The sequence below is a fragment of the Crocodylus siamensis genome, chromosome 2, assembly GCF_052110815.1.
Source record: "Crocodylus siamensis isolate JL-2025a chromosome 2, ASM5211081v1, whole genome shotgun sequence".
NCBI lineage: Eukaryota > Metazoa > Chordata > Crocodylia > Crocodylidae > Crocodylus > Crocodylus siamensis.
In genome coordinates this window covers 60,875,982-60,901,550 of record NC_143396.1, presented here as the reverse complement: position 1 = coordinate 60,901,550, position 25,569 = coordinate 60,875,982, and the positions used below count along the sequence as shown (strand labels likewise).

The following is a 25,569-nucleotide window of genomic DNA, read 5'->3' as shown; positions in this document are numbered from 1 at the left end:
TGGAGTACATGCCACCCCACCCGTGCCTCAATATGCCCCACCCTCCCAAGGCCCTTTCCCCTCCTCCTACCTCTTCCCCCACAGGCTTACACCCCCAAATAATTTTTTCTCCCTCTGCCTTGATTGCCGCCCCCCACTCCTTTCCCATCCCACAAACTTATTTACGGGGAGGGAAGGAGCTCATGGTAGATCTTGGGTTGCTTTTAAATGCTAATGGTGATCTCCTACTTAAAAAGGTTGGAGACCACTGGTTTACAGCGACCCACGTGGCTAGATACTGAACAAATAATTGAAGATGTCAGTTATTTTCTTGACAGGGAAAATAAGACACAATACCAAAGTGAGAACATCCTTGAAATAATAAAACTACCGATCATGTGACATTCTTCTCAAACAAGTTCCCTTCTGAACTCGGAGCCTAATTTTAAACTCAGAACTCATCTCTTATTTATTAACGAAACAGGCAAGAGAACATTTGAAAAATCTGAACATGCCATCTTAAAACCAGGCCACAATAAGCAGTGTTAAGGAAATCAGCTAATAAATTTGCTGAGCAACTATCAATTATTTTGATAAGACATGAGAAAAAAGCAAACCAAACAATTTTATAAAAACCAAATGAGATCCATATATAAAATTACTAGAAGGAAAAGCAATAGATGAAATCTGGATTCCAGTCAAAATTTTTGCCAGTTTAGCTCAAAAACTCACTTTGAAAATAGATTGTTATTGGCTTAGGTAGGAGCACTCACATATTGAAAAACTAAAATAGTGACAAAAGGAGTAAATACAAGTGGCAATATGCAGGGATCAGCACTGAGCTCATTCTTACCAAGTCCTTCATTAAGAACTGGAGGACGAAGCCAGCTCTACCAAATTAGGTTATGCAGACAGCAACAGAGATAGAATTATTAGAAAGCAAAACAGGATCAAAAGAAAGGCACATATATATATTGAGAATTTTTGTTTCCTGGAATGACCCTTGTTTCATAGCTTCATAGTTTCTAGGGTCGGAATGGACCCAAGCAGATCATCTAGTCCGACCCCCTGCCATGGCAGGAAAGATTACTGGGGTCAAACGACCCCAGCAAAGTGTTCATCTAGCCTCCTCTTAAAGACCCCCAGGGTAGGAGCCAGCACCACTTCTCTTGGAAGTTGGTTCCAGATCCTAGCTGCCCTGACCATGAAGTAGCACCTCCTGATATCTAGTCTGAATTTACCTTCTGCCAGCTTGTGACCATTATTCCTGGTCACTCCTGGCAGTGCTTGGGGGAACAGGGACTTCCCCAGTGCCTACTGATCCCCCCTGACTAGTTTGTAACAGGCCACTAGATCCCTCTTCAGCCTTCTCTTGAGGAGGCTGAACAGGTTCAAGTCCCGTAGCCTCTCCTCGTAGGGCCTGCCCTGCTGCCCCCTGATCATACAAGTGGCCCTCCTCTGGACCCTCTCCATGTTGTCCACATCCCTCTTGAAGTGCAGTGCCCAAAACTGGATGCAGTACTCCAGCTGCGGCCTGACCAGTGCCGCATAGAGGTGGAGGATCACCTCCTTGGACCTGCTCTAGATGCATCTGCGGATGCATGACAAGGTACAGTTAGCCTTCTTGACTGCATCCCCACGCTGCCAGCCCATGATCATCTTGGGATCATCTTGGAGTCAATGATGACCCCCAGATCCCTTTCCGCCTCCGTGCTGACAAGAAGGGAGTTCCCCAACCTGTAGGTATGGTGCCAGTTGTTCTTCCCCAGGTGCATCACTTTGCATTTGTCAGTGTTGAATCCCATCCTGTTCTCATCTGCCCACCCTTGTAACCTGTCTAGGTCTGACTGTAGCCTGTTGCTCCCTTCTAGTGTGCCCACATCCCCCCACATCTTAGTGTCATCAGCAAATTTGAACAGGGTGCTTTTTACCCCCTTGTCCAAGTCACTGATGAAAATGTTGAACAGCACAGGCCCAAGGACCGAGCCCTGGGGGACCCCACTGCCCACATCCCTTCAGGCTGAAAATGACCCATCCACCACCACTCTCTGGGTGCAGCCCTCCAGCCAGTTGGTGACCCAGTTGACTATGTAGGTGTCGAGAACAGGGTGAGAGACAGTGTCGAAGGCCTTCTGAAAGTCCAGAAAGACTATGTCCACTGCTACCCCTGCATCTAATGATTTGGTGATCTGATCATAGAAGGCCACCAGGTTGGTCTGACAGGACCTGCCACTGATGAACCCATGTTGGTTGCCCCTAAGCATGAAATCCCCTGCTGGCCCCTCATGGATGTGTGCCAGCATAATTTTCTCGAACAGCTTGCCTAGGATTGAAGTAAGATTAACTGGCCTATAGTTTCCCAGGTCCTCCTTCTTCCCCTTTTTGAAGATGGTAACCATGTTGGCCCCCTTCCAGTCCTCTGGCACCACACCAGAGCACGAGTGCTCGTAAAGCCGTGCCAGGGGTCCTGCAATGACCTCAGCCAATTCCTTTAGTACTCTAGGGTGGAGATCGTCTGGACCGGCTGACTTGAATATGTCCAGTCCCTCCAGAAGCTCCCCAACTAGTTCCTCACTAACCCTTGGCCTAGGTGTGCCTCCCCTGAGGGGGGACCAGCAGGGGGGTGGCTGTTCCGGTCCCTGCTTAGGAAGATGGAGGCAAAGAAATCGTTAAATATGTTGGCTTTGTCGTCTGGTGTTACAACCAAATTTCCTAATGTGTCCTGCAGGGGCCCCACATTAGCCGGAACCTTCTTTTTACCCCCTATGTATTTAAAGAAGGACTTCTTGTCCTTAATCCAGGCTGCAATCACATCATTTACGAAGGTGAGGTGGGACCTCTCTATTCTGCCATAGCAACAAAGCAGCAAAAAGCTGATTATGAACTACACATACACATTTATAAAAGGGGAAAATGGAAGGCGATAGCACATCTGTAGCACTGGTGAGATCAGCAGTATACAAGTACTGCTGCAGTTAGCTTTCAGCACCTTGACTCTGTAAGGATGGCATAAAACTGTTTAGGATTCCAAGATGAAAGGCTAACAAAACTAAGTTCAGAAAATATTTAAAGTTAAGAAAGATTTTGGAATTAGTATGTTCCAAAGAAAAGTAGGGGAAAAACCCTGAAAGAAGGGAAATAAAAAACTTAATATTAAGTTCAACTGAATCCTCAGAGGAATGACAGAAGGCCCATTGTTTTAGAAATCACATAAGAGAACCATGTAAGGAAGAAGTCTTTTTCCATACCTTTGAGCATTCACTTATATTACCATTCACTTATCTTCTGGAAAAACTAGAAACACCACTTCATTCAGCACAAAAATCATTGCCATAGAGCAAACTGATAAAAATCATGCAAAATGTAAATTCACTTATTTCAAAAATGGCTTGGAAGACCACTTTATTTACAACAAGCCAAAATGTAAATACAGCTGATTCAGCACAACAACATTATATTTGGTAGGCAGATTACAGTTGGCAGAAAACAAATGAACAGTATGAAAGGAAAAAAAAAAACATGCCCCCCACATGTCTATGTAGGTATTAATTACATCTGAATGGCGTGACCTAAAAAGCAAATGGTTGAAATAAAATATAACTTTACCCAATGAAATGTGACATACAATTAATTCAAGTGCTATTACAAAATCTGAATCCTCAAAGCAATAAAAAAACCTATATTCTTCCTTGTGATCTAGGGCTGTCCAACTAGCAGCCCACAAGGGGTTAACGTTAATGTGGGGCTCGCAGGCTCCTACTCAGCTCCCCCACTGCATCCACTGCTCTTGCAGAGGTGGCGACCAAGATCTCAGAGCTACCCCTCCTTCCTCTGGCTTCTGGTTTCCCAGGAACAGGCTGCAGTGGGAAGGGGCCAACCTATCCATGTGGCAGGGGAGTGTGCCAGGGTGTACCCACTGTGAGCCTGGCAAAGAATGGAACAGGCTATTCGTGCTCCATGCTGCAGGTAGGCTATTGGTGCAATGTGCATGGCCTAGAGAGGGGTGGAGGGATATGGTAGGGTATGGGGGGAGTTTGGCTGTGTGTAAGGGAACAATGGTATGTTGGGAGCTGTATATATGTGGGGGGCTGGAGGGTGTGGCTGTGTTGGTTTTGTGGGGTGTGAGGACCCCCCACCCCACACACTCCTCCCATGGTGCAGCAGCAGGCAGGGGCACTCGGGGTGCAGGTGCCCAGTGCAGCAAGGGGCACATCCTCCACCAGGCAGTCTGTATTGCCACCACTCCCCGCACTTGCCTGGCAAGGGAGGGAAGTCTAGAGTGCTAGAGCCAGCTGCATTCCCCACCCTCCAGGGGAAGGCACCTGTGGCTACCCTCCTATGCTGCTCAGCCCCAGCAGGGAACGCAGCTGGCTCTAGAGCAGGGGACTTCCCTCCCATGCCCAGCAACTGTGAGAGCTGCACGTACCCACAGGGAATGCTGGGAGTATTGCCCAGCAGAAATTGTGCCCCTCCCAGCAGGAGACTGGGGAAATGGAGCAGGTCCCCGGGAGGCCGCAGCAGAAGCAGCAGCAGCAGCAGCAGCAGCTATCCCACTCAGAAGCCGTGCGCTGACTGGGCTGGACCCTTCCATCCACAAGGGTAGGTGCAAAGCACAATAGCATATGTTTAGAGTGGTGTCCACATGGCACCTCGATCCCACCCTCATGGGAGGAAGGTCTGAGCAGGTCATGTGTACCACTGACAGGCTGTCTGCATCCCACTGGTGGTACGCGTACCACAGATTGTGAACCATTAGAATAAAGGGTTACAGAACAGCATAGCAGGAAAGATCAATTAAGTTGCTGATCTGTTTTAGGACAGTGATTCTGCCAAATGGAAACATCTGGGACAGAAAAAAAAAAAGTGTCAATGATCTAATTACAAGAATGCTATCAGGCTGCTGTAAGCATTCTTTACTTCATTTACTGCATACAGTAAGTGTTTACATCTTAAGTGTTCCTGTATTGCTTTGTTAATGTGAGATTTGCCCATTATCCTATGCCTTTACAGAATTTCAAATAGGGAATTTTTGAGGGGTAGTGAGATTGAAATTGTGTGTTGTTTCCATGCATATGGCAGAAAATAAAGACATGACTTTCCACTTCTTGTCTCGATACACGGGAGCACAACATTTGGAACGGCATTCAAAGAACATCACGTTTTCATGACTTATTGACCTTAATTTACCTGAAAATAACTGTCTTGCAGTTTTAAGATTTGAGTATTGATTTGAAAACGAACCTCTCAACTCTACTGCAACATGCCCATTTGTTTAAATTACCATTCTACCTTATAAATCTTCCACTTTGGACCTGTTCTTAGGATTATTGCGACTATTTCTACATCAGTATTCTCAGATCCTCTTCAAACATTCAAGCTTCACTACATCTTAATTTTTAATAATGCTTTTAGAGAGGAGTTTATATTTCGTATAAATGTCAAATGCCTGACATGCCATTTTAAAAACAAAATATTCAGTGCTACATATCCTGGAAACCACATACTTGATTTCTTAGATGAAAAGATGACAAAGCCTTTAACAAGTAAGTTTAACATTTAGCAATCCCACTAAAAGATGAAAGAAGGAATTTGCAGTTTTAATTATCACTCTTAAGCTCCGACATCCTGAGGAATCAAGAAGTCTACCTTCCATTGCTAACTACCTCTCTACCTTTCAGATATAAGCATAACTTAAAATCTTTGCTTGTAGTACACAAAACTACAGCTCTAACTTCTTTCATTTGCCCACTATTGCATAATTATCCAACCTCTTGGACTATCAGTTCAAATGTACTGTGCAAAGGAATGAACTCCTTATCTTCTCCCCACCAAATGCCACTCTGTCTCCATTGCCACTGACAACGCTGCCATTAACCCCTGCTCTTTCATACAGCATAGGAAGTCAGGAACACTAATCAGAGAAGTACCCTATTGTTTCTGCTACTGCCTTCCAGGCAGTTATCAATGTCAAACTGTCCTAGAAGTGCAAAGACCTGCAGATTTAAAGGAGTTTTTTGGGGTTTGTTTTGTTTTGTTTTTTAATACAAACTCCAGTGAGAAAGGGAAGGCAACAATACCCACAACTTAGAAGGAAAGCATCTTAAAACAGAATAGGATGCTACAAAGAGTTAGAAAAGCAGAACGTTCAAAATAGAAATTAAGGGAGAACAGGAGCCCAGGACACAGAAGCAACCCTACTCTGAAAATGATCCTGAGAATCTTATCAGTTTATCCTACCTAGGGCCAAGGTGGAAGATACAAATTACCTTCAGCATTGACGAAGTACAAGAGAAATTTTCCACCTGGCAAGACAGCAATATTTAACTGTCAACCTAAAAAAACAGGAGGATCAAGTACTATTTTACACAAATAATGTAAATGTCATGTCAGCATGTGTTGGTTGGAGCTAATGCGAATAAATTTATTTCAATGATACGCTGGCAAAATAAAGAGTATAGACAGGAGGGACTGCATACCTTTAAAAAAAATCAAATCAGCAACAGCATTTTAGGCACAGTAGTCTCTATGGGTAATAAGGACAGAGACATAGAAATAACCTTTAGAAATAACATCTATTTATCAACCATCAAACTGCTATCTACTAAAGGAAATGAAAAATCATTATCAGGATTAAACAAGTTTTAGTGAAGATTAAGCAAAATGCATAATAAAAAGAACTTATAAAGCTTTTCTCACTAGGGTTGGTGGGGGAGGACTTTGATATATATCTATACATCTAACATCCCCCTACAACCATTTATATATATTAGAGACATAGGTCCCATTAATGGGGCATCCCATTAGGAAGGTAAGTAGCATCATTATCCTTTCCCACAGAGGAAAAATGTATCTTATTTTAAAAAAGAACATCTCTTCTTTATTCTGTTATTGGAGAAAAGATAGTTTTGAATTTAGTGAGGGAGAACTATCTACTGTACCAAATACCTCAAAGCACAACAACAGAAAGGAAGGGACAGCTCCTTAAAGAGAGAGCTGAACAACACAGACACAGCAGGAGAAATACAGCAACTTTTTTCTGCAAGAAGCAATAGCGGATGACATGCCTTTACTCCCAGGAATATTTGTTTTAGGTATCTGTATCTTCAGGAATTGAACAGAGTGGAACTAAGACTTTTTTGGTAGAAAAGAAGTGCAATTAACCATCACCTGTGGAAGGAATGGTTTTAGTCTTAAGATCCTAGGAGGACCTCTTGTCCTTCTCCAAAAGAAACCAAATAAGGGGACCATAACTTATGAAGATTTAAGCTCCTACCTGGATCCAATCAGCCAGGGGCTTCATTTCCCAGCAACCCCTGCCCGCATGGCTTGTGCCAGTCTCCATGACGACCCCAGCCACACCTGCACGTGGGAAAGCGCAGGCTGGGGTTGCCAGGGAGACCAGCCTCAGCTGCGCTGGCAGCACACGTGGTAGAGCAGCACAGGGGGCTGCTCCAGAGCTGCTGGGAACTTGGGATGGTGACAGCTTGCTCCAGAGCCAGGGCACAACCGCAATCTGTAGCCTGCACACTCCAGGAAGGGACGTGCAAGCAGGGGATCATGGCTCTGCCCCAGTTCCAGACCAGGCTTTCACGGCTGCAAGGAGCTGGGGCAGAGCTGCGATCCCCTGCCTGGAGAATAGAGGCTGCAGATCGCAGCTCTGCCTTGACTCCAGAGCAAGCCACCCTCATCCCAAGTTTCCAGCCACGCGTGCTGCCAGCACAACTGAGGCTGGTCTCAATGGCAACCCCAGCCTGAGCTTTCCTGGACTCCTGCACAGATGCAGCTGTGGTCTACATGAAGACTGTCTCAAGTCATGAGGGTAGGGGCTGCTGGGAAATGGAGTCTGGTTTCCAGCTGCATTGACCATTTTGCACACCCCTGTTCTACCTGCTGCCCAAACAAAGAGCAATGTGTACCACAGCTAAGAGAAGTCAAACCAGCAATGAGCAATTATTGCAAGTGATACAAACATCTGACAATCTAGACCTGATTCATGTTTTCCATTTTTTAATCCTGTACTGCTGCATGACCTATATTAGCTAGAAGACAACAAGAATAAGGAGGCAGCACAAGTGTGAAAAATAACAAACCGCAAGCACCCCAACTATACAAAGAAACTAAAGGTATTGAAAGAATGCCATAGGATATTACTGATAATCCAGTCCATTATTTAGATTTGATAGCAAAGGGCTAGAGAGATAAAAAGGTCTCAATCTTAAACACAGGACATGGTATTAAGATGAGTACAATACACGCAAGATGATCTACATTTCAGCTTAATACTGAGGGTCCAACAGAACTGAATATATTAAAGTATATAACGTGTAAGAGAGAGAATCAAATGAAAAACTGACAGAAAGATTATGGAACTGAAAGCAATACATACATATGTATATAAAGAGATATGATAAAAATAGGGAACCCCAAGAAATGTAACAACAAAAACTACATGTCACACCAAAATGAGTACAAGTAAGTTTCCCACTTAGAAGATGGGAAGTAAAACCAACTTAAAAACAAACATTTACCAGCAATAGGCAAAATAAACTAGCGCAGGTCACAAAAAAGTCAATAGTTAGAAACATACCAGATCTTCAACACAAATGGTTTTCACCCTGGGATCTTTAGGGGATTAGATTTAAAAATTGGCTCCAATTCTTGGCATTAGGGATGTGAATGTTTAAATAATTAATCATTTAACCAGTAAGCCCAGTGATGACCAGTTATAGCACATATGTTACCATTTAGCATGGGGCAAGGCACAGTCTGACAGAGAAGCTGGGGGATGAGGGTCAGGAAGCCATGCAGTGCACTAGCAGGAACCAGAAGGCAGCAGGGCAGGCGAAAGGGAGGGAGGAACAAGGAGAAGAGATGGGAATAGTACCTATACCTACGCTCTGCAGACCCTGGTGCAACTGCTTGAAGCCTCCCTGCCCACCACCCCATCTATACCTAGGCCTGGGCCTTGAGAGGACCTGCCCACCTGATCAGCTCATCATGAGGCGTGATGCTGGGGAGGTGCTGAGCCCCCACTGCACCTCAGGGAACTGAAAGCATCCTGCTGCTGCCAGGCTGGGTAGGGGCATTCCGCAGGCCAGGCCAGAGCAGCTCCATGCAAGCCAAGGGTTGCCATACCAATTAACTGTTGTAATTACAACAGTTCAAATGGATATTTTTTAATTAGTATTTACACCGCTAGTTGGGGTAGGGATAGTAAGGGAGCTATATGAAAAACAAGAAGGATTCCCAAGAGTTTAAAGATCAAAGAAGTACCCAGATTTAATACAAGCAGATTGTGGGAGGAGTCGTATGCAAAAGTTATATTTTGTATATAATTAGGTTTCAATACCGTCCATGATAGGGTCTATAAAGCTTGGGTAATTGGTGGGTTAACATCTTCCCCACATGTAATCGGGCTAAAGGAGGTGCTATGGTTACCTATTTCAGTCACTCCCTGATATTCCTAGATGTTTTGAGGCGGTGCCCAGTGACCCAGCGAATATATTCAGTTCTGTTGGACCCTCAGTATTAAGCTGAAATGTAGATCATCTTGCATGTATTGTACTCATCTTAATACCATGTCCTGTGTTTAAGACTGAGACCTTTTTAACTCTCTAGCCCTTTCCTATCAAATCTAAATAATGGACTGGATTATCAGTAATATCCACCATGACTTTGGCATTTCTTATCTTGATTTGGGAGTTAGCTCCCCAGGGAAGAATTACCTCGGATTTACAGACTACCCAGTGAGATTGTTTTATGGGGCTCCTCCTCTCTACACTCTGACCTCACCATACCCTTGGTTGTTAATTCCAGAGAAAGTCATTTGCGGAAACCCCTATCCTGGGCAGGGCTATTTTGTCCCCCGTTCCCCAGGATCGAAAGGACCAAATCCAGTAGCTTTCTAGTCTGTCTCCTTAAGTCCAAAACCGCTGTCTGGGCCCTCCTCACAGCAGGGAAATGAATTCAAGTCCAGACAAAACAAAACCCTCAGCCAAGGAAAGAAATAAAATGGCAAAAAGGAAAAAGAAAAGAGGAACAAAAAAACCAGACACAGTCCCTTAAGGCTCCAGAAGGCAGTCCAACCAACAGAGAGGGCTGAGCCTGCCGGATCTTCCCTTTCCCCCTTCCAGCACTTATTTATTGGCAATGGCTTCTGATCAGCTGAACCCTCATCAGTCGAGCTCCCCACAGGAAAACTTCCTCCAGCAGTGGTACTCCGGCCACCTGTTCCTTCTTCCTGGTGCCTCTGCATTGCCAAATATTCTGCAGACTGGGATAGATAGGAGAGTCCCCCAGTGTCTCAGGCTTCCTAATGCTGGAATCTCTACACAGCTGCCCCTCTCTGGGACCAGAAGTACCCAGCACAGCTCAATTCTCAGCAATCTGGAGCAAGTACTCACTCCAGAAACACGACAGACTGCCACACACACCTGCAGCAATCTTCCTGTCCCCTGGAGCGAGTATGGGAGAATTACTACTACTCTCAGGGGTCCCTTCTGCCTTAAAGTTCTTCCCATGACAAATATCCAATGATTTTTTTGTTAAATATATATTTCACTGTAAAGGGGAAAATTTAGTTTGAACTTAAGAAACACAATAAGCTAAACAACTGGCAAGCTTATTTTACAAAACATATACAGCAAAAATCCTGCTGAAACGCTAACCAAGGGGAAGGATACATGGAATTCCAGTCCTTGTCATCCTCTCACTTTATCAGAGGATGTTTTCCTATTTGTTATTTTTCTTAAGTCTAGGCTCCTACATTTCAGAAAGAGAATCTTAGGCTCCATTAACAAGAAAGGTTCTAGCCTTCAAGAAAAAACTAATTAACAGATCCCAGAACTGCTTAGACTTTTTATGCTGAAAAGCCATTAGATAAAAATACAAGCAGAGTTCCAAAATTCTAAAGATGGGGATAGAAGGAAACTTGAAAGGTCATCCAGTTCATTCCCCTCCCCAAAGGCAAGTTCAACAATACCCAAACCATTTCTAACAGCTTTTTGTCTAATCTGTTCTGGACAATCTGCAATGGAGATTTCACAACCTCCCCATTACATTCTTCCACTTACCATTATCTTTACTATTTTTTCCTGATGTCTCACTTCAATCTGACTCCCAGTGGACATGGAGAACTAATCTACTCCTTTACAATAATATTTTATGTATGTGAAGACTTGGCATCTCCTTTCAGTGTTCTCTAAAAGAAAAAAAAAATATATCTTAATCTTTCCTTATGGACTAAGTTTTCTGATGATTTTTGTTGTTTCCTCTGGACTTCCTCAGTGGTCCACACCTTTCTTGAAGTGGAAAAACTGGACACAATACTCAAGTGACACTAGGGCTGTGAAGAGCTTCAGTCCCCAATTCAATTTGGCAGAGATTCAGCCCAATTCGGTGGCTGAATCTCTGAATCGGATCGAATCAGAAGACCCTTTAATCTCTCTGAATTGAATCAGAACTCTCTGAAATAATATGGAGAGATTTGGAAAGATTTGGCGATTCAGACATAGACAGAGTTTTAGATGTTTTTTCTGCATACCTCTAGGTAGCAGGCAGCTCGTGAATGTTGCAATGAGCGTCCCACAGGAGTGCAGGGGGCTCACCAGCACACTTGGCAGCTTGCAGGCCTCTGTCCCCTCCCCCTCCCCCCCAGCTCAATGATTGGTGCCTCCTGGGTCTGGAGGGCACCCGGGGTCCCCCCTGCAGTCGCTGAAGACCCTCAGCATGCTTCCCAGCAGACCCAAAAGTGGACCATAAGTACTTCTAGTCCATTTCCGGGTTCACTGCTGAGCACATGGAGGGCCTCCCCACACTCCTGTGGGGTGCTCCATGCACCCCAGCATCGCAGCGTTCACAAACCATGCTGGTACCTCAAGGTATGTAGAAAAAGCATTTAAAGCTGCGCCTATGCCCGAATTGCTGATTCTCTGAATCAACATAGAATCTTCAGTTTCAGATTCAGCCAAATTGAATCAGGGACAATGATCTGAATCATTTGCACACCCCTAAGTGACACATTATGAGGTATGAGTAAAATAAAGAGATTATTTATTCTTGTCTGTGCATCCCAATATGTTATCTTTTTTTTTTGGCAAAAGTATGCCATTGTTTACTTTGTTATCTGTTATAACACCTAGGTCCTTCTCTGCAGAACTGCAACTTAACCAGTCAATTCCCAGTTTGTGTTTGGGCAGCTGATAGAATAGAACTCTCTGAAATACCACTTGATGTTTCCTTTCCTTTCCCAAACTCCTCTCTCAGCTCTTTTAAAAAAAAAACAAACCTTTTGTAATCTTCTGGAATCTTACCTTTCCTCCACAGTTTCTCAAAGATAATCACTTAGGGCTTGGACATTACATCCATCATGTCTCCAAATACTACAGGTGTGTCATACCCAGCTGATCTGAAAACATCCAACTTTATTAGTCTCTAACATGATCTTTCCCTATTTTAACCTGAGCTCTTCCCGATAGTGCTGATGCTACTTGTGTTAATATGAACAACATTACCCTTCTAGCAGAACTCTAAGCAAAAGCATTAACTATTTTAGCGCTCTCAGCCACATCTATTTTTACTATTCTTTTCTTACTAAGTACTGGATTGATTCCTCCCATAGATTTCCTCTTAATGTACTTATAACAAAAATTTTTTTTTTTTTTACTTATGTTCCTCACTCATCATATTTCACTTTTTTTATCTTCGCTTTTCTGATTTTTCCCCAACATGGCCTTACTATAATTTTATACTCGTCCTTAATAATTTGACATGTCTTAGGGTTCAACTATTTATAGAATTCCTTCAATTTCACATCAGCAAACAGCACATGATTTAGTCATGTTAGTCTCTTCCTATTTTTTCTGCATGTCATTTTCTCCTATGCCCTTATTATTTTTTTTAGATTGCCAACTCTCCTAAATTCCTCCCACACCAATTTTCTGCGTTATTCAAGTCTGTTTTCTTGAAGTCCATTATTTTCATTCTGCTGTATCTCTCCTTCCCTTCTTAATAATCACAAACTTTATCTTTAATGGCAACTACTGCCCAAGTTTCCTTGAACCTTCATATTCTTGACTAGTCCCTCTTTCTTTGTCAGAGCCAAATATAAAACAAACTTTGTCTCTAGTTGCCTTCTACACATTTTATATCAAAAAGCTGTTCCCAATAAATTTCCAGAATATTAATAGCCTGTCTCCTATCACATGACTTGCCCAATGGATGCCTAGTCAGGGTCTCCCTATTACCACCAATAGCTAATGGCTTTGTTTTACTCTGGGATGTAAAGATATTTCAAATTCATACTAGAGGACAGCAAAATTCAAGGCCACCATTTCCCTCTGGCCACTCTAACAGCAATGAGCAGAGGCTGTAGAAAGAAAGAACAGCCCTCCGCTCAGACTGTAGCAGTTGAAGAGGCTAGAAGCAATTGGCAGGGCATGAGCAAGATGCAAAAATAGATCAAACAACTTGGAAATCAGCATCTCCTTAGTAAAATATAGACTGGATTGGACCTTTGTGGGCCACTTTGCAAGCCAAATCTAGCCCATGGGACACAAGTTGCCAACCCTGCTCAAGGAAACAAAAAGACCAGCTCTCAACCAGTTTTAATACAGACAAACCATATTTTTTCCACCCCCACAAAAAAATACCAGCTGTAACCACTGGCATGTTCACACACAGAGTACCAGAAAATTTTGCTGCCTAAATTTCAGCCAGGAAAAAGCAAGACTAAAATTTGCACGCACTTCACAGGTAGCAAAACAATGAGCCGGTTCAACTCCCTAGTTGCTGCTACTTAGTTGCTTACTACAGGGAAAGATCTTTTTTCTTCACAGCTCCTTTCAAAAGAAGATGTGGATTTTATTCCAGGAGGTGTTCTATGCAAGGAAAATATGGTATTTGTATTAATTTTGCTGTCATTTTGCTATGATTAAGCTGTAGTATGTTAAGGGAATGCATGTAATTTTAAGCTATAATAAAACATTTCTGTAATTAAAACAGTAACTGCTAACAACCTGATAAACAACCTAATTCAAGCCATTTAGTACCAGTGTTAAGCAGTGACACAACCCAGAGGTTGTTTCATAAGCTTCTGTTGACCTTGTGTACAATGACGTTACATTGCAGGCTCTAAATATGAGCAACCAATTCAGAAGCAAACAATTTAGTTAACCCAGCTCATGTACCACTCTTAATCAAAAATTCTCTAGCTCTAAATACAGCATATTAAAGTAAATTACTACATTTCCACAAATATCCAAGTCATTTAAATCTACCTTTAAAATAAACCTGAAAAATGCACCCATTTAAATACTTAATTTTCCAGGTGCATTATTAAATAGACCATATTTTTGAGGCCTGAATAGTATGAAAACAGAGATGCTCATTTTTCCCTCTCATTATGAATGGAATTATCCACTTTTAATACACTAGATATATAATGTATCCTCTGCTACATCACTGATGACAATATTTTGTCTTCTTCTAGAAAGTGGAAGATATAAAGAAGCAACAACTCAGCAGAGGTGGAAGTACCTTCTAATTATTCTTCTCTTTCCTGCATTAATCCTGGGGCTCCGCTGATGAAACTGCACTGTGAAAGAAGACATCATGGTTTCTCATTGATCTCTCAAAATTTTGGAAACTAAATTAATACTTGACTATTTAACAGACGAACCTCCACTCTCTTTCCTCTTTTGACAGAAACTGTATGTCCAAAAAATAGCAAATTCCAAGGCATGGAGGGCTGCAAGTTAACAGAAACTAAAGAGCTGAAAGCCAGAGCCTTTACAGTCGATTCATATTAATATAAATGGCCCACAACTCATATAGATCTCATTAAATTTACTGGGTTTGGATCCTCCTACTTCAGAAGCAAGTGCCGCGAGACAAAAATGTACATTCTCCCACATTACAATATGATACAACTTGATGCACCCTGAAGAGGGAGATTCATAAACTATTCAAGTTCAGTTCTGTGTGCTTATTCACTTGATATAACTGAAGCAAAGCATGGCAGTGTCAAAAATAAAAAGTCATCAAGTTAGAACAAACATGCTAAATAAAATAAACATACAAACCCAATTAAATTACTTAGTACAAGGCTTCTGAGAAGAGCCTTTCTATCCAATGGACTTCATTTAATTCACTGAATAACACAGATAAAATACTATATTAAAACAGATTTTTCTCTGACCTAAAAAACCCTCAGAAATATATTTTAATAACTTAAGAATTTGATATAAAACCAGCAAGATCTAAAACCAGTATTTCAACAAAGCTGACGTATCAATTACCAGCCACATACAGACATATGTAGACTTTCCAGCTTCTATTTATCTCCAGTATCAACAACTAAAAACTAATTTTAGCCAACAGTTCATTTTAACCAATTTTCTCCATCATCTTCCCAAGACAACAGTAAGAATCAAGTGCATCTTCCATCACCCACGCCTTTAATATTGCCAGGAAAGTCCTGGCCAGAGTGAAATTAATGACAAGTTTCCCCCTAACTTCAAAGGAGGTAAGATTTCATCCTGTATGCTTTATTACAAAAAAAAAAGTTGAATACAAGTTTCTCTGGGACAGTATTAAGAATGGATAAAATTAGATTGTACCTACAAGGCATCTTACATATCAATCTCTGTTACATCCTACAAATCTGTATACAACTTCTCACTGGTTAGGTGATTTGAAAACGAATACAATTTGAACTATCCATCAAGAATTAAGACTGTTGTTGAACAGTAAACCTTGCTTACTGACATGAAATAGCCTTACTCATTTTTCAGGTCACTGTTTCTAACAAATACTAATTTAATCTACAGGTCTGATTCCTACCTTGTATAGTCATTTGTCCTCAGGCAAGTAGAGACCATGGTAAATCTAGAATACAACCATTCAGATTTAATTGTACAAGACATCCACCTCTCTCAGGCAGAAGGAGTGGGGGGGGGGGGAGGAGGAGGAGGAGTGAATCTTTAATCCCGATAGTTTAAATACTCAATTCTCCCTTGTTTCAGCTATAAATGAAGAGATTCACAACAGTATACAAGCTTTACATCAGCCAATGTTCTCAAGGCAGACAGTGATTGTTAAGAGATGCTCATTATTCTGTTTATTAAATAAAGTTATGTCTACAGGCCACCTCATAGAATCCAAATGCATTTTATGTAGTTTTAAAATAACTGTGGACTAGATGAATACAATTAAGTAGTTTACAAAAACACTGATGCAAGTACACAGTGATAAGTAGGTCTACTGCCAAGGTTGTCCCCCTCTGTTACGCTAATGAGAGACTAACAGAGCTAAACTTTCAATATAAATATGGAATAGAAAACTACTAAATGAACAAATGACTGCTTTGTGCATATATTATAAATGAAGAATAGTCTTAGGTCATGCTAAATTTTGGAAACATGTACATTCTATACATGAATGAAACCCTAATATAAAGGACACACAGTAAAGAGGAACATAAACACACATGGGCAAAATACAGCCCTGAGCTGAATCTGGCCTGCTAAGGGATTTTATCTGGCCCCACCTAGCCCAGGCATGGGGGGAAGCCCGGGTCACAGCACATGCACCCAGTCCTGCCACCCCCTGGGTGTGTGGCAAAGCAGGGGCCTGACTCTTTGCCAGAGATGGAGGCACTAGAAGGAGAGAGCAAGCAGGTGGGCCCACACTGTCACCACCCTGCAATCCTGGCCCCAGACCCACCCAGCCATCCCACTCCTGGATGCCACTCCCTGACCACCTGAAGGCCCATTCCACTGGCCTGGCCAAACACACCTCATCTGCAGGATACCCTGTCCGCCCACCCCACCCCCTGCGGTGGTTGTAGGGACGACGGCCCAGTACTGGAGAAGACCAGTTGCCACTTCAACCCTCCCCATCAGGTCAGCATCCCCACTCACTGCTCCAAGCCAGCACCCCCTACCCCACCCCACAACAGCTCACCAAAACTTCTTCCATGGCCCTCCAGAATTGCCTACCCTTGTGTTAAAAGGAAGTTACATAGCAGTTCTTAAGAAGGAAGAAGCAATAACAACTTGTAGAGCAGTATAAAATGCGTAGAAAAATATTATCCATTTGGATTATACTACATGCCACTTCCGCAATATAACGCATGCTTCTCCATCATAAGAAACATTTCTGGGTGCCGACTTTACTCTGAATTGCCATCATTCTTTTATCAGGAAAGAAACCCATATTAAATATTATATATATGATGTCAGCTATCTTGTAAGCACAGCTGCCACACCACATGGAAGCATCAAAGCATTTGCTGCTGTGTTAGTATTTCACTAAGAGAAACAAAAGTGTCAAACATTAAACAGATTTTATGGAAATGACTAGCAAGGTAGCATATTTAAATTCAAGGGGAACTGCCCCGCCATAAATGACAGCATTAGAGCGTGGTGTATTATTTCCCAACCTTTTTTGGTCTCAAAGAATTACGGAGCCAGATTTTCAAACCAGGATAACGATAATTAAGTTGATGACCCACTATTTAGGCTTATAATTCTTCTCCCCCCCACTTTTTGTGAAAAAGGAAAACATTTATTTAAACACCTGAAAAGAGGATTATGCAGACTAACTTCAGGCATCTACCCTCTTGACCCATAGTCCACAATATCTTACAGTCCACAATATCTTACTGGTTAGAGGTGCATATATTTTTAAACTTAAGCTACCTTTTAACAGAAACATTTACAAAATATGATCCCAGCTACTTTTACTTACTGGGTCTCAAAATTTTAACTCATACCTTCCCTACGCAGAAAATAAAAGCATGCCAAAGAAACAATCCTTGCTTGCTCATTTTCCCTATATTTCCTTAATAACAAAGTTTGTTTTGGATAATTGTTTATTATTTATAGTCAGAAATTCTCTGAAATATTATAAGTTCATTATTATTCTTAATTATCATGTTTAAATGCATTAAAATCCATCTGAAAGTTAAACCTAGCAACAGGTTTAATACATATATAGTCCCATACAAACCTATATCATGGATCAGACCCTGCTTTCATGCTAATGCAAGAAACATTATAGTCTACAACAGAACTAACCAGTACTACATGAGTATCAGTGAGAACAGCACCTGACCTTATATGTTGGACTACTTTCTCATTACAAGTAAACACAGTTCCAAGGAGGAGTGCTAACCATGGAAAGGGTTTAGATTATTTTTAAAAGCAGTTTTGCTAAATAAAAGTCATGCCAACAAGCAAGATTTCAATTGTTTTTGGCATGAATGTTTATTGCTCGAGAATTATCCTTTGACAACACTGTTGAGTGAAACATAAAACACATGTATGCACTCTTTTGGAGAGTCTGAATAAACAGACCAAACAAGTTAGGTGTTGACAAAAGGGAATTTTCAAAAGAAAGCAGGAGCTTCCTGGCAGCGTCCTTATGGAGTGGGCTAAAATAAAATCACATTCAAAACACATAGCATGTTACTCCAGAATGAAAACAATCAGGGTCTAAAGACTGAATTTAAAACACTACAACAGCGCAAGGATTATTAGTCAAGGGGCTAAGGCAGGGAGGGGGAACAATTTCCCTTTTTTAAATAGAATGAGAAGTTTCGAAGTAATACTCTCTTGCATCTGCACGGGAAGACCATGCAAGGCGCCCTGACCTGAATCCAAGCTGCTTGCTGGAAGCAAAACCAGAATGAGATACATGTTCATTTCCCTAATGGAAAAGTGTGGGGGGGGGTGAAGAAAGAAAGAAATGTTATACACACTGTATTATATCTAATGTATATATCTAATGTATATATAATACATATTATGTATAATAATATCCATACTATATACAGGTTTCCCTCACCAACCGCAGGGGTTAGGTTCCTGAAAGTTCCTGTGGTTGGCAAGACAAAAGACTTTCATGCAAAATGGGGTTAGGGACTTGAATATGAATAACAAAGGGACATATAAAAATCATTTTTTTATATTCCCCACATTCCCTCTATGTACTAAATGATCCAACAACTCCAATTTGGTTTCCAAGGACATCACTTTTTTTGCCCTCTTCACAAATCGGTCACCTTCACCACTCAACCGCTTACAGGCCATGCATGATTAAGGGCAAAATGCAAAAATCACAAAGAAATCAGGACAAAAAATGCAGAGCACCTGGATGTTAACAGCATGAAAGACAGACAACACAAGACTGAGTGTGTGAGGAGATGGGAGCACCACAGGGGCTAGCAAGAGCGCGGGGTGATTTGAAATGGCAGGTGGCAGGCTGATGCGCCACCAGGGAAAACCGTGGATACTCAGAACTGTATATCGTGGTAGCCAAAATGGTCTATAGATTAAACATGGAAACTCAAAACCACGATTGGCGAGGGAAACCTGTAAGTTATATACACTACAGCAGAGTATATCATACGGTGTGTGTACATTATATGTCATATATTACTATTTAATGCTATACATGTATGATACTTGTATATGAAACTAAACCTAAATATATGGATAGATCTCACTCTAATAGAGATCCTATCTATAGACAGATCTAATAGATAACTATACATCTAGACAGATAGAGATCTAATATAGATGTAGACAGACCTATACAGACCTAGTTCTGTAGTTCCAGGTCTAGCTATATTTTAGGGTTAGTTTAATGTGTGTATAAACATATAAGTAGACATTATGCACACGCACATACACATTATCATACATATGCACGCACACACATATATATTATCCCTTTTTTTTTTAAATCCCGATTTCCTTCGTGTGGCTCCCACAGCGGCGCCCCGGGCTACATGTCGTTGCCGGTCGCCGTGCCCCGGCCCCTGGGCGGGCGCACCTGCCCGCTCCCACCACTCGGCCGCTGCGGGCGGGTTCCCTCGCTCGCGCCTAGTGCCGGTCCCTCGGGCTGGCCGCGCCCAAGCCCCCTCCCCCCGGCAGCTACTGCCCCGGGACCGGCAGAAGCGAGGCCGGGGGACGCGACCCCGGGCCGGGCCGGGCCAGAGTCGGCGGCGGGGGCGGCAGTCCTAACCTCCTTCTTCTTCTGGCCGCCCCCGAGCGGCGCGCAGAGCAGCAGCAACAGGAGCAGGAGGAGCGGGAGCGGCGCGAGGCGCGGCAGGACACCACCGGCCGACAAGTGCCGGCGCCCGGACGCCCGTGCTCCCCACGCCATGTTGCGCCCCCGCAGAGCACCTGCGACCCCCGCGTCGTCCCGCGGATTGGGCCGTGGCGCTGGCCAATCAGGAGCGGCCCGCAGCGCAAAGGCGTCTGGGAATGGTAGTTCCCCACCCCCTCCTCGGTAGCCAGCGGGTCACTTGCGAGGCCTCCAGAGGGAAGTGGGGGTGGGGATCCCTGAGGGGCACCTGCCTGCGACCGGCTGCAGCGCCCGGAGGGCCCAGGGCAGTGTCCGCCTGTCCCGGGCTCTGCGCAGCTGGAGCGGTAAAAGACCCCGCCCGCTGCAGAGGATGAAGTTCAGCCCCGGGCATGGGACTGGGACACAGCCCGTGGGGCAGCAGGACTGGCCAGCATGACAAGCCAGGGGCCCTAGGGCCTTGGACCTGACAGTCCCCAACCACCCTGCCTCTGACTTCTCCGCTGCCTGCAGCCTTGCGGACTCCCCCCGGCTGCGCCACCCGCTCCCCTCTAAGCGCAGTCCCCACTCCCGGTGCTGTGACTGACCCCCGTTCCCGCAGGAACGGGCCGCTACGCCTGCACGAGCTCCCCCGGCTCCACCGCTGTGCATCTACGCCCTGAGCAGCACAAAGCAACTTAGAGCTGTGATTTTCCCAGGTGGGCTTTTGGCAGGTTGCACCGTCTGCAGGAACGGTTGGGCGGGCAGGCTGAAAATGTACAAGCAACGCTTTCCGAAGTGTGCATGGCCACCACCTCCGTTAATGGGGTGTTTCTAGAAAGAAGAAGGAGTACTGAGGTGTTCTTAGTGCTTGCACTTCACAAATAGGAAAAGCTCTAAAAAATGGGACCCTTATGCAAACAGAGACTGCTGTCCTATGGAAATTCAACCTTAGTTCAATTGCACACACAACTTAATGTTACTGAAGAACATTAAGGAACGCTGCAAACATTAGGCAATGCAAGTACTAAAGTTCCCTGTACATCCCAAACATGAGCCCCTCATGTTACAATACAGTCTTCAAATACATGAATATATGGTACTTTTCCCTTACAAAACCTATTCTTTTGTTAGTGCACAGGAAAAGAAGAAGTGAAGTTGCTAATCAACAGTTACTTAATATTTTCTTTCTACTTGTTCAGTGTCTTTCTTGAGAGATTAGAGAGAAAAGTATCACAAATGTTGGGTGCCTGGTTTGAGAGGCCTGGGACATGGTATTTCGTAATCTTCCATTGTCTTCTGTTGGTGCTATGAGAATCTGGTACTTTTGCAAATACAATAGAACCGAGATCATGCATGTTCAGGTGGTTCACAACCTACTTAAGAACTCTCCTAGGAGAGTGTTGCTGGACAGATCCCAGTGGCGTTTCCCTGAATTTAAGGGACTGTTAAAGAGGGGGTTGGAGATAGCTGGAATCACACAAGCAGTGCTCCACACCTACAGCTCAGAAAACCCCCTGGACCACTTCCTACCTATGTAGTCTTCTGGGCACCTACATACCTTTCAGCAGCAGTCCCCGGTAATGTATTGGTCTTTCACTCTCACCTATCTCCAACCTGGGTACGCTTTCTTCTGCCCTGCCGAGAGGGTATTGTGGATATTTCTGACTGGTGGGACATGAGATGTGCATTACTATGAAACTGTTGCTAGCATGTTACTGCCCTAAGTGGCCCTGGACTAGACAGGTAAAGGTATCCACCTCCTGATCTGTCCTATTGGTATCAGAAATGGAATGTAGTTCTGACAAACCAAGATTTGTTTTACACAGACAGCAACCTAGAGAACAAACCATAGCTCTGATTTTCCCCTAGATCAGGTGTGGGCAAAATGCAGCCCGCAGGCCAGATTCAGCCTATGAGGTCATTCTATCTGGCCTGCGGGGCCCCTAAAAAATTTAGGAAGTTAATATTTATTTGCCCTTGATCCTGTCAAAAATGAAAAGCGGCCCCTCACCCGTGCTGCAGCCGCTTGCAGCCCACCTAGGAGTGCCTGTGCCTGCTCTGGAAAGCTCCGCACAAGCTGTGAGCAGCTGCAGCAGGGAGCACTGGCCATGGAGCAGGGGAAGGGCTGCTTCCCTCCACCTCCCCCACTCCACCCCCGTGCTCAGCTTTTCCCCAGGCTCCTTCCTGGGTGGGCAAGGGGCCACTTTTTCTGCCCCGTGCTCAGCATCACCTTGTAACTCAGCCCCACTGCCAGCCTGGGCTCACCCATCAGAGTTGCACATGGTAACAGCATCTGCGCCCCACCCCGCCCCTTGCTGCACCGGGCAATGTTTGCCATTGTCACCACTGGGCTGCCCAGCACACGAGCTCCAGGGAGGCAGCAGCAGCCAACACTGCCCAGCATGGCAAGCTGGGGGAGGCCACAGCTGCTGCTGCCACACACAGCCCCAACGGGCAAGCCCAGAGCCAATGCGAAGCCAGGTTACAAGCTGATGCTGAGCGCAAGGAAAAGTAGCTCCTCACCCGCCCCATGGCTGGTGCCCCACACTGTAGCCACTTGCAGCCAATGTGGGGCTGCCTGTGCCTGCTCTAGACAGCCCCACATGGGCTGCAATCACCTGCAGCAGGGAGCACCAGCCATGGGGCGGGCGAGGGGCTGCTTTTACCCATGCTCAGCACCAGCTTCTTCCCTGCCAATGAGCAAGGGGTCAGAGCTGTCCACTGCCCTCCACCTGTACAGTGGGGCTGGGGGTCACTGGGAGTGAGTGGGTGGGGAGCTAGCGGGAGCACGGGGCCCACACCGGTGTCCCGGGGCCAGTGCCAGCAGGGCCCAGAGCAAGGTGGCAGAAGCACGGGGTCCCAGCCAGCAGAGGCTCTATGAAGCCAGGCCAGCTCCCCCCTTGCCCAGCCCAGCTACGCAGACCCCTGCCAGCCTGTGCCCCGCTTTGGGCCCCACTGGTGCTGACCAGGGGACATTGGTCCCAATATGGTGATCAGGAAGCGGGGCACCTGTCAAGGGGCAGGGCTACCTATGCAGCCCTCAACAGCCTGCCAAAACTGGGTAAGCGACCCTCCACCCAAAATAATTGCCTGCCCATGCCCTAGATGTTCCCTGTCATTTAAGACCTTGCTCATCTACTGCTTGACACCAATTACCCTTCCTGGGGAACAAAACACTATTTATGAAAAAGTTATTTAGATTAGTGTAAGCCTAGCTCATGCATGAAATGAATTTTGCTACAAACATGCAAGTAGAGAAGACAAAAGGTAAGTAGTCTACACATTTTCAAATGAGCAGGGAGATTGAGGAGATAGAGGACAACAGTCTGTAGAAATTAACCCTCCCAGAATTAGCTTGAAACCAACTTTAGAGAATGGGGTAAGAAAGCATTAGTCTACACTATGCTTTTATCAACAAGGGGGAGGGGTGTTTTTGTTTTTGTTTTTTTCCAGATGGCTCTCAAACTGTCTTAGAAAATATGCACATGAAAATCTTGCATAGGCGGGAATTAAGAGATAAAAACTGAAAGCACAAGGATGATGAGGGTTTAGTGTTACAAATTTGGGAAAGGAGACTTTGGGGTGAGTAAGAAACATAGATACTTTGTAGGGGAAGGAAGCCCTTAACCATACGAGTGTCCCTTCTCTGGACCCTCTCCAGGTTATTCACATCCCTCTTGAAGTGTGGCACCCAAAACTGCACGCAGTATTCCAACTGCGGTCTGACCAGCGCCCGATAGAGGGGAAGTATCACCTCCTTGGTCCTGTTTGTCATGCATCTGCTGATGCATGATAAAGTGGTGTTAGCTTTGTTGATGCCTTCGTCACACTGACGACTCATGTTCCTTGAGGAGGACTCTTAGATCCCTTTCCACTTCAATGCTGCTGAGCAGGTCATTTCCTAGGCAGTTGGTGTGTTGGATATTTTTCCTCCCTAGGTGCAGCACTTCTCATTTCTCCTTGTTAGATCGCATTCTATTGCTTTCTGCCCATTTGTCCAACCTGTCCAGGTCTGCCTGTAGTTGTTCCCTGCCTTCCTGTGTGTCCACTTCTCCCCACAATTTTGTATCATCCGCAAACTTGGACAGAGTACGCTTCACTCCCTCGTCCAAATCACTGATGAAGACACTGAAGAGTATCGGTCCAAGGACTGAGCCTTGTGGAACCCCACTGCCTATGTCCTTCCAGGTCGATACCGACCCATTCACCACCACTCTCTGGGTATGACCCTCTAGCCAATTTACCACCCATTGGACTGTGTAATCTTCCAAGTCACAGTCTCTTAATTTGTTCACCGATATGGGGTGGGATACCATATCGAAGGCCTTCCTGAAGTCTAAGTAAACGATATCTACCCCTAGTCCCGCATCCAGGTGCTTTGTAACCTGGTCATATAAAGAGACTAGATTAGTCAGGCATGATCTACCTGCTATGAACCTGTGGTGGTTTCCCCTCAGCATAATTTTTCCTGCTGGGTTCTCACATATGTGAGCCTTAATAATTTTTTTTTCAAAGACTACCAAGGATGGAGGTGAGACTAACTAGCCTGTAGTTGCCTGGATCTTCCTTCCTCCTCTTCTTGAAAATAAGGACCACATTGGCCCTTTTCCAGTTCTCCGGGACCTGGCCCTTGTGCCACCAGTGCTCAAATATTCTTGCCAGTGGCTGTGCAGTGACATCAGCCAGTGCCTTCAATACCCCCAGATGGAGCTCATCCGGGCCTGCCAACTTAAATGCATCCAGTCCTTCCAAGAGACTCTGCACCATCTCAGGGTCAATGCTTGGTAGTCTTGGATTGTCCACATGGATGTTATCACTCACCTTCCTTCTCCACTGGCACAAAGTCCTAATTCTATAGGGTTCTGCATGAGTGATAGAACTCAGGCACCATAGAAAAGCAGGGCTGGAAGGGACATCATCAGATCATCTAATCTGCACCCCTGCTTAAGAAAGGATAATCACCAATTATACTATGCCAGCCAACTGTCTGTCCAACCTACTCTTGAAAATGTCTAGGGATGGAGATTCCACAGCTTCTCTTGATAGCCTGTTCTGGTGCTTAACCAGCCTCATAATCAGAAAGTTAACCAACATACCTTTCCTCTGGTTAAACTGGATAGCTGGAAAGACTTTATCTTTAAATAAAGAGGACTGAGGACACATACATTTCAGGTGTCACCCTAAAGGGCACTGTTGGCCAAAAGCATCCAGCATTGTATACATGTCCATGAAGAATGGAATCTGTATAAACAACTCACCAAAGAACAATATTTACTGAAGAATGTGTAAACACTATTTTATTTTTTTAGGTTTAAATAACAATAAAACTTGCACACAAAAGGTTTAAGTACCATAACAAGAAGTTAGGTTTAAAGTGACAAATAATAATTATCCAGTAGAATGCATTACCATGTAGACATAATGGTATAACTTAGCTAGTTAGGAAAGAAGAGCCAAATAGTTCCTTTCAGCAACCTCAAGGAACATACCTGCACCATTTTTCCAAACTCTAATCAAATG

At 44.2% G+C, this 25,569-nt stretch overlaps 1 protein-coding gene across 5 annotated transcripts in view; it reads right to left on the bottom strand.

The window, feature by feature from the left end:
* Positions 1-20,176, bottom strand: part of TUSC3 (tumor suppressor candidate 3) — a 317,666-nt gene extending 297,490 nt beyond the window's left edge. For all 5 annotated transcript variants that reach the window (XR_016440710.1, XM_090035996.1, XM_090035997.1 and 2 more), the window contains exon 1: positions 20,008-20,176. Coding sequence is in view for 4 of the 5 variants with exons in the window: in XM_090035996.1 (XP_089892122.1) it covers positions 20,008-20,148 (141 nt within the window). In the remaining variant the exon portion in view is untranslated. The remainder of the gene's footprint in view (positions 1-20,007) is intronic.
* Between the last annotated feature and the right edge of the window lie 5,393 nt (positions 20,177-25,569).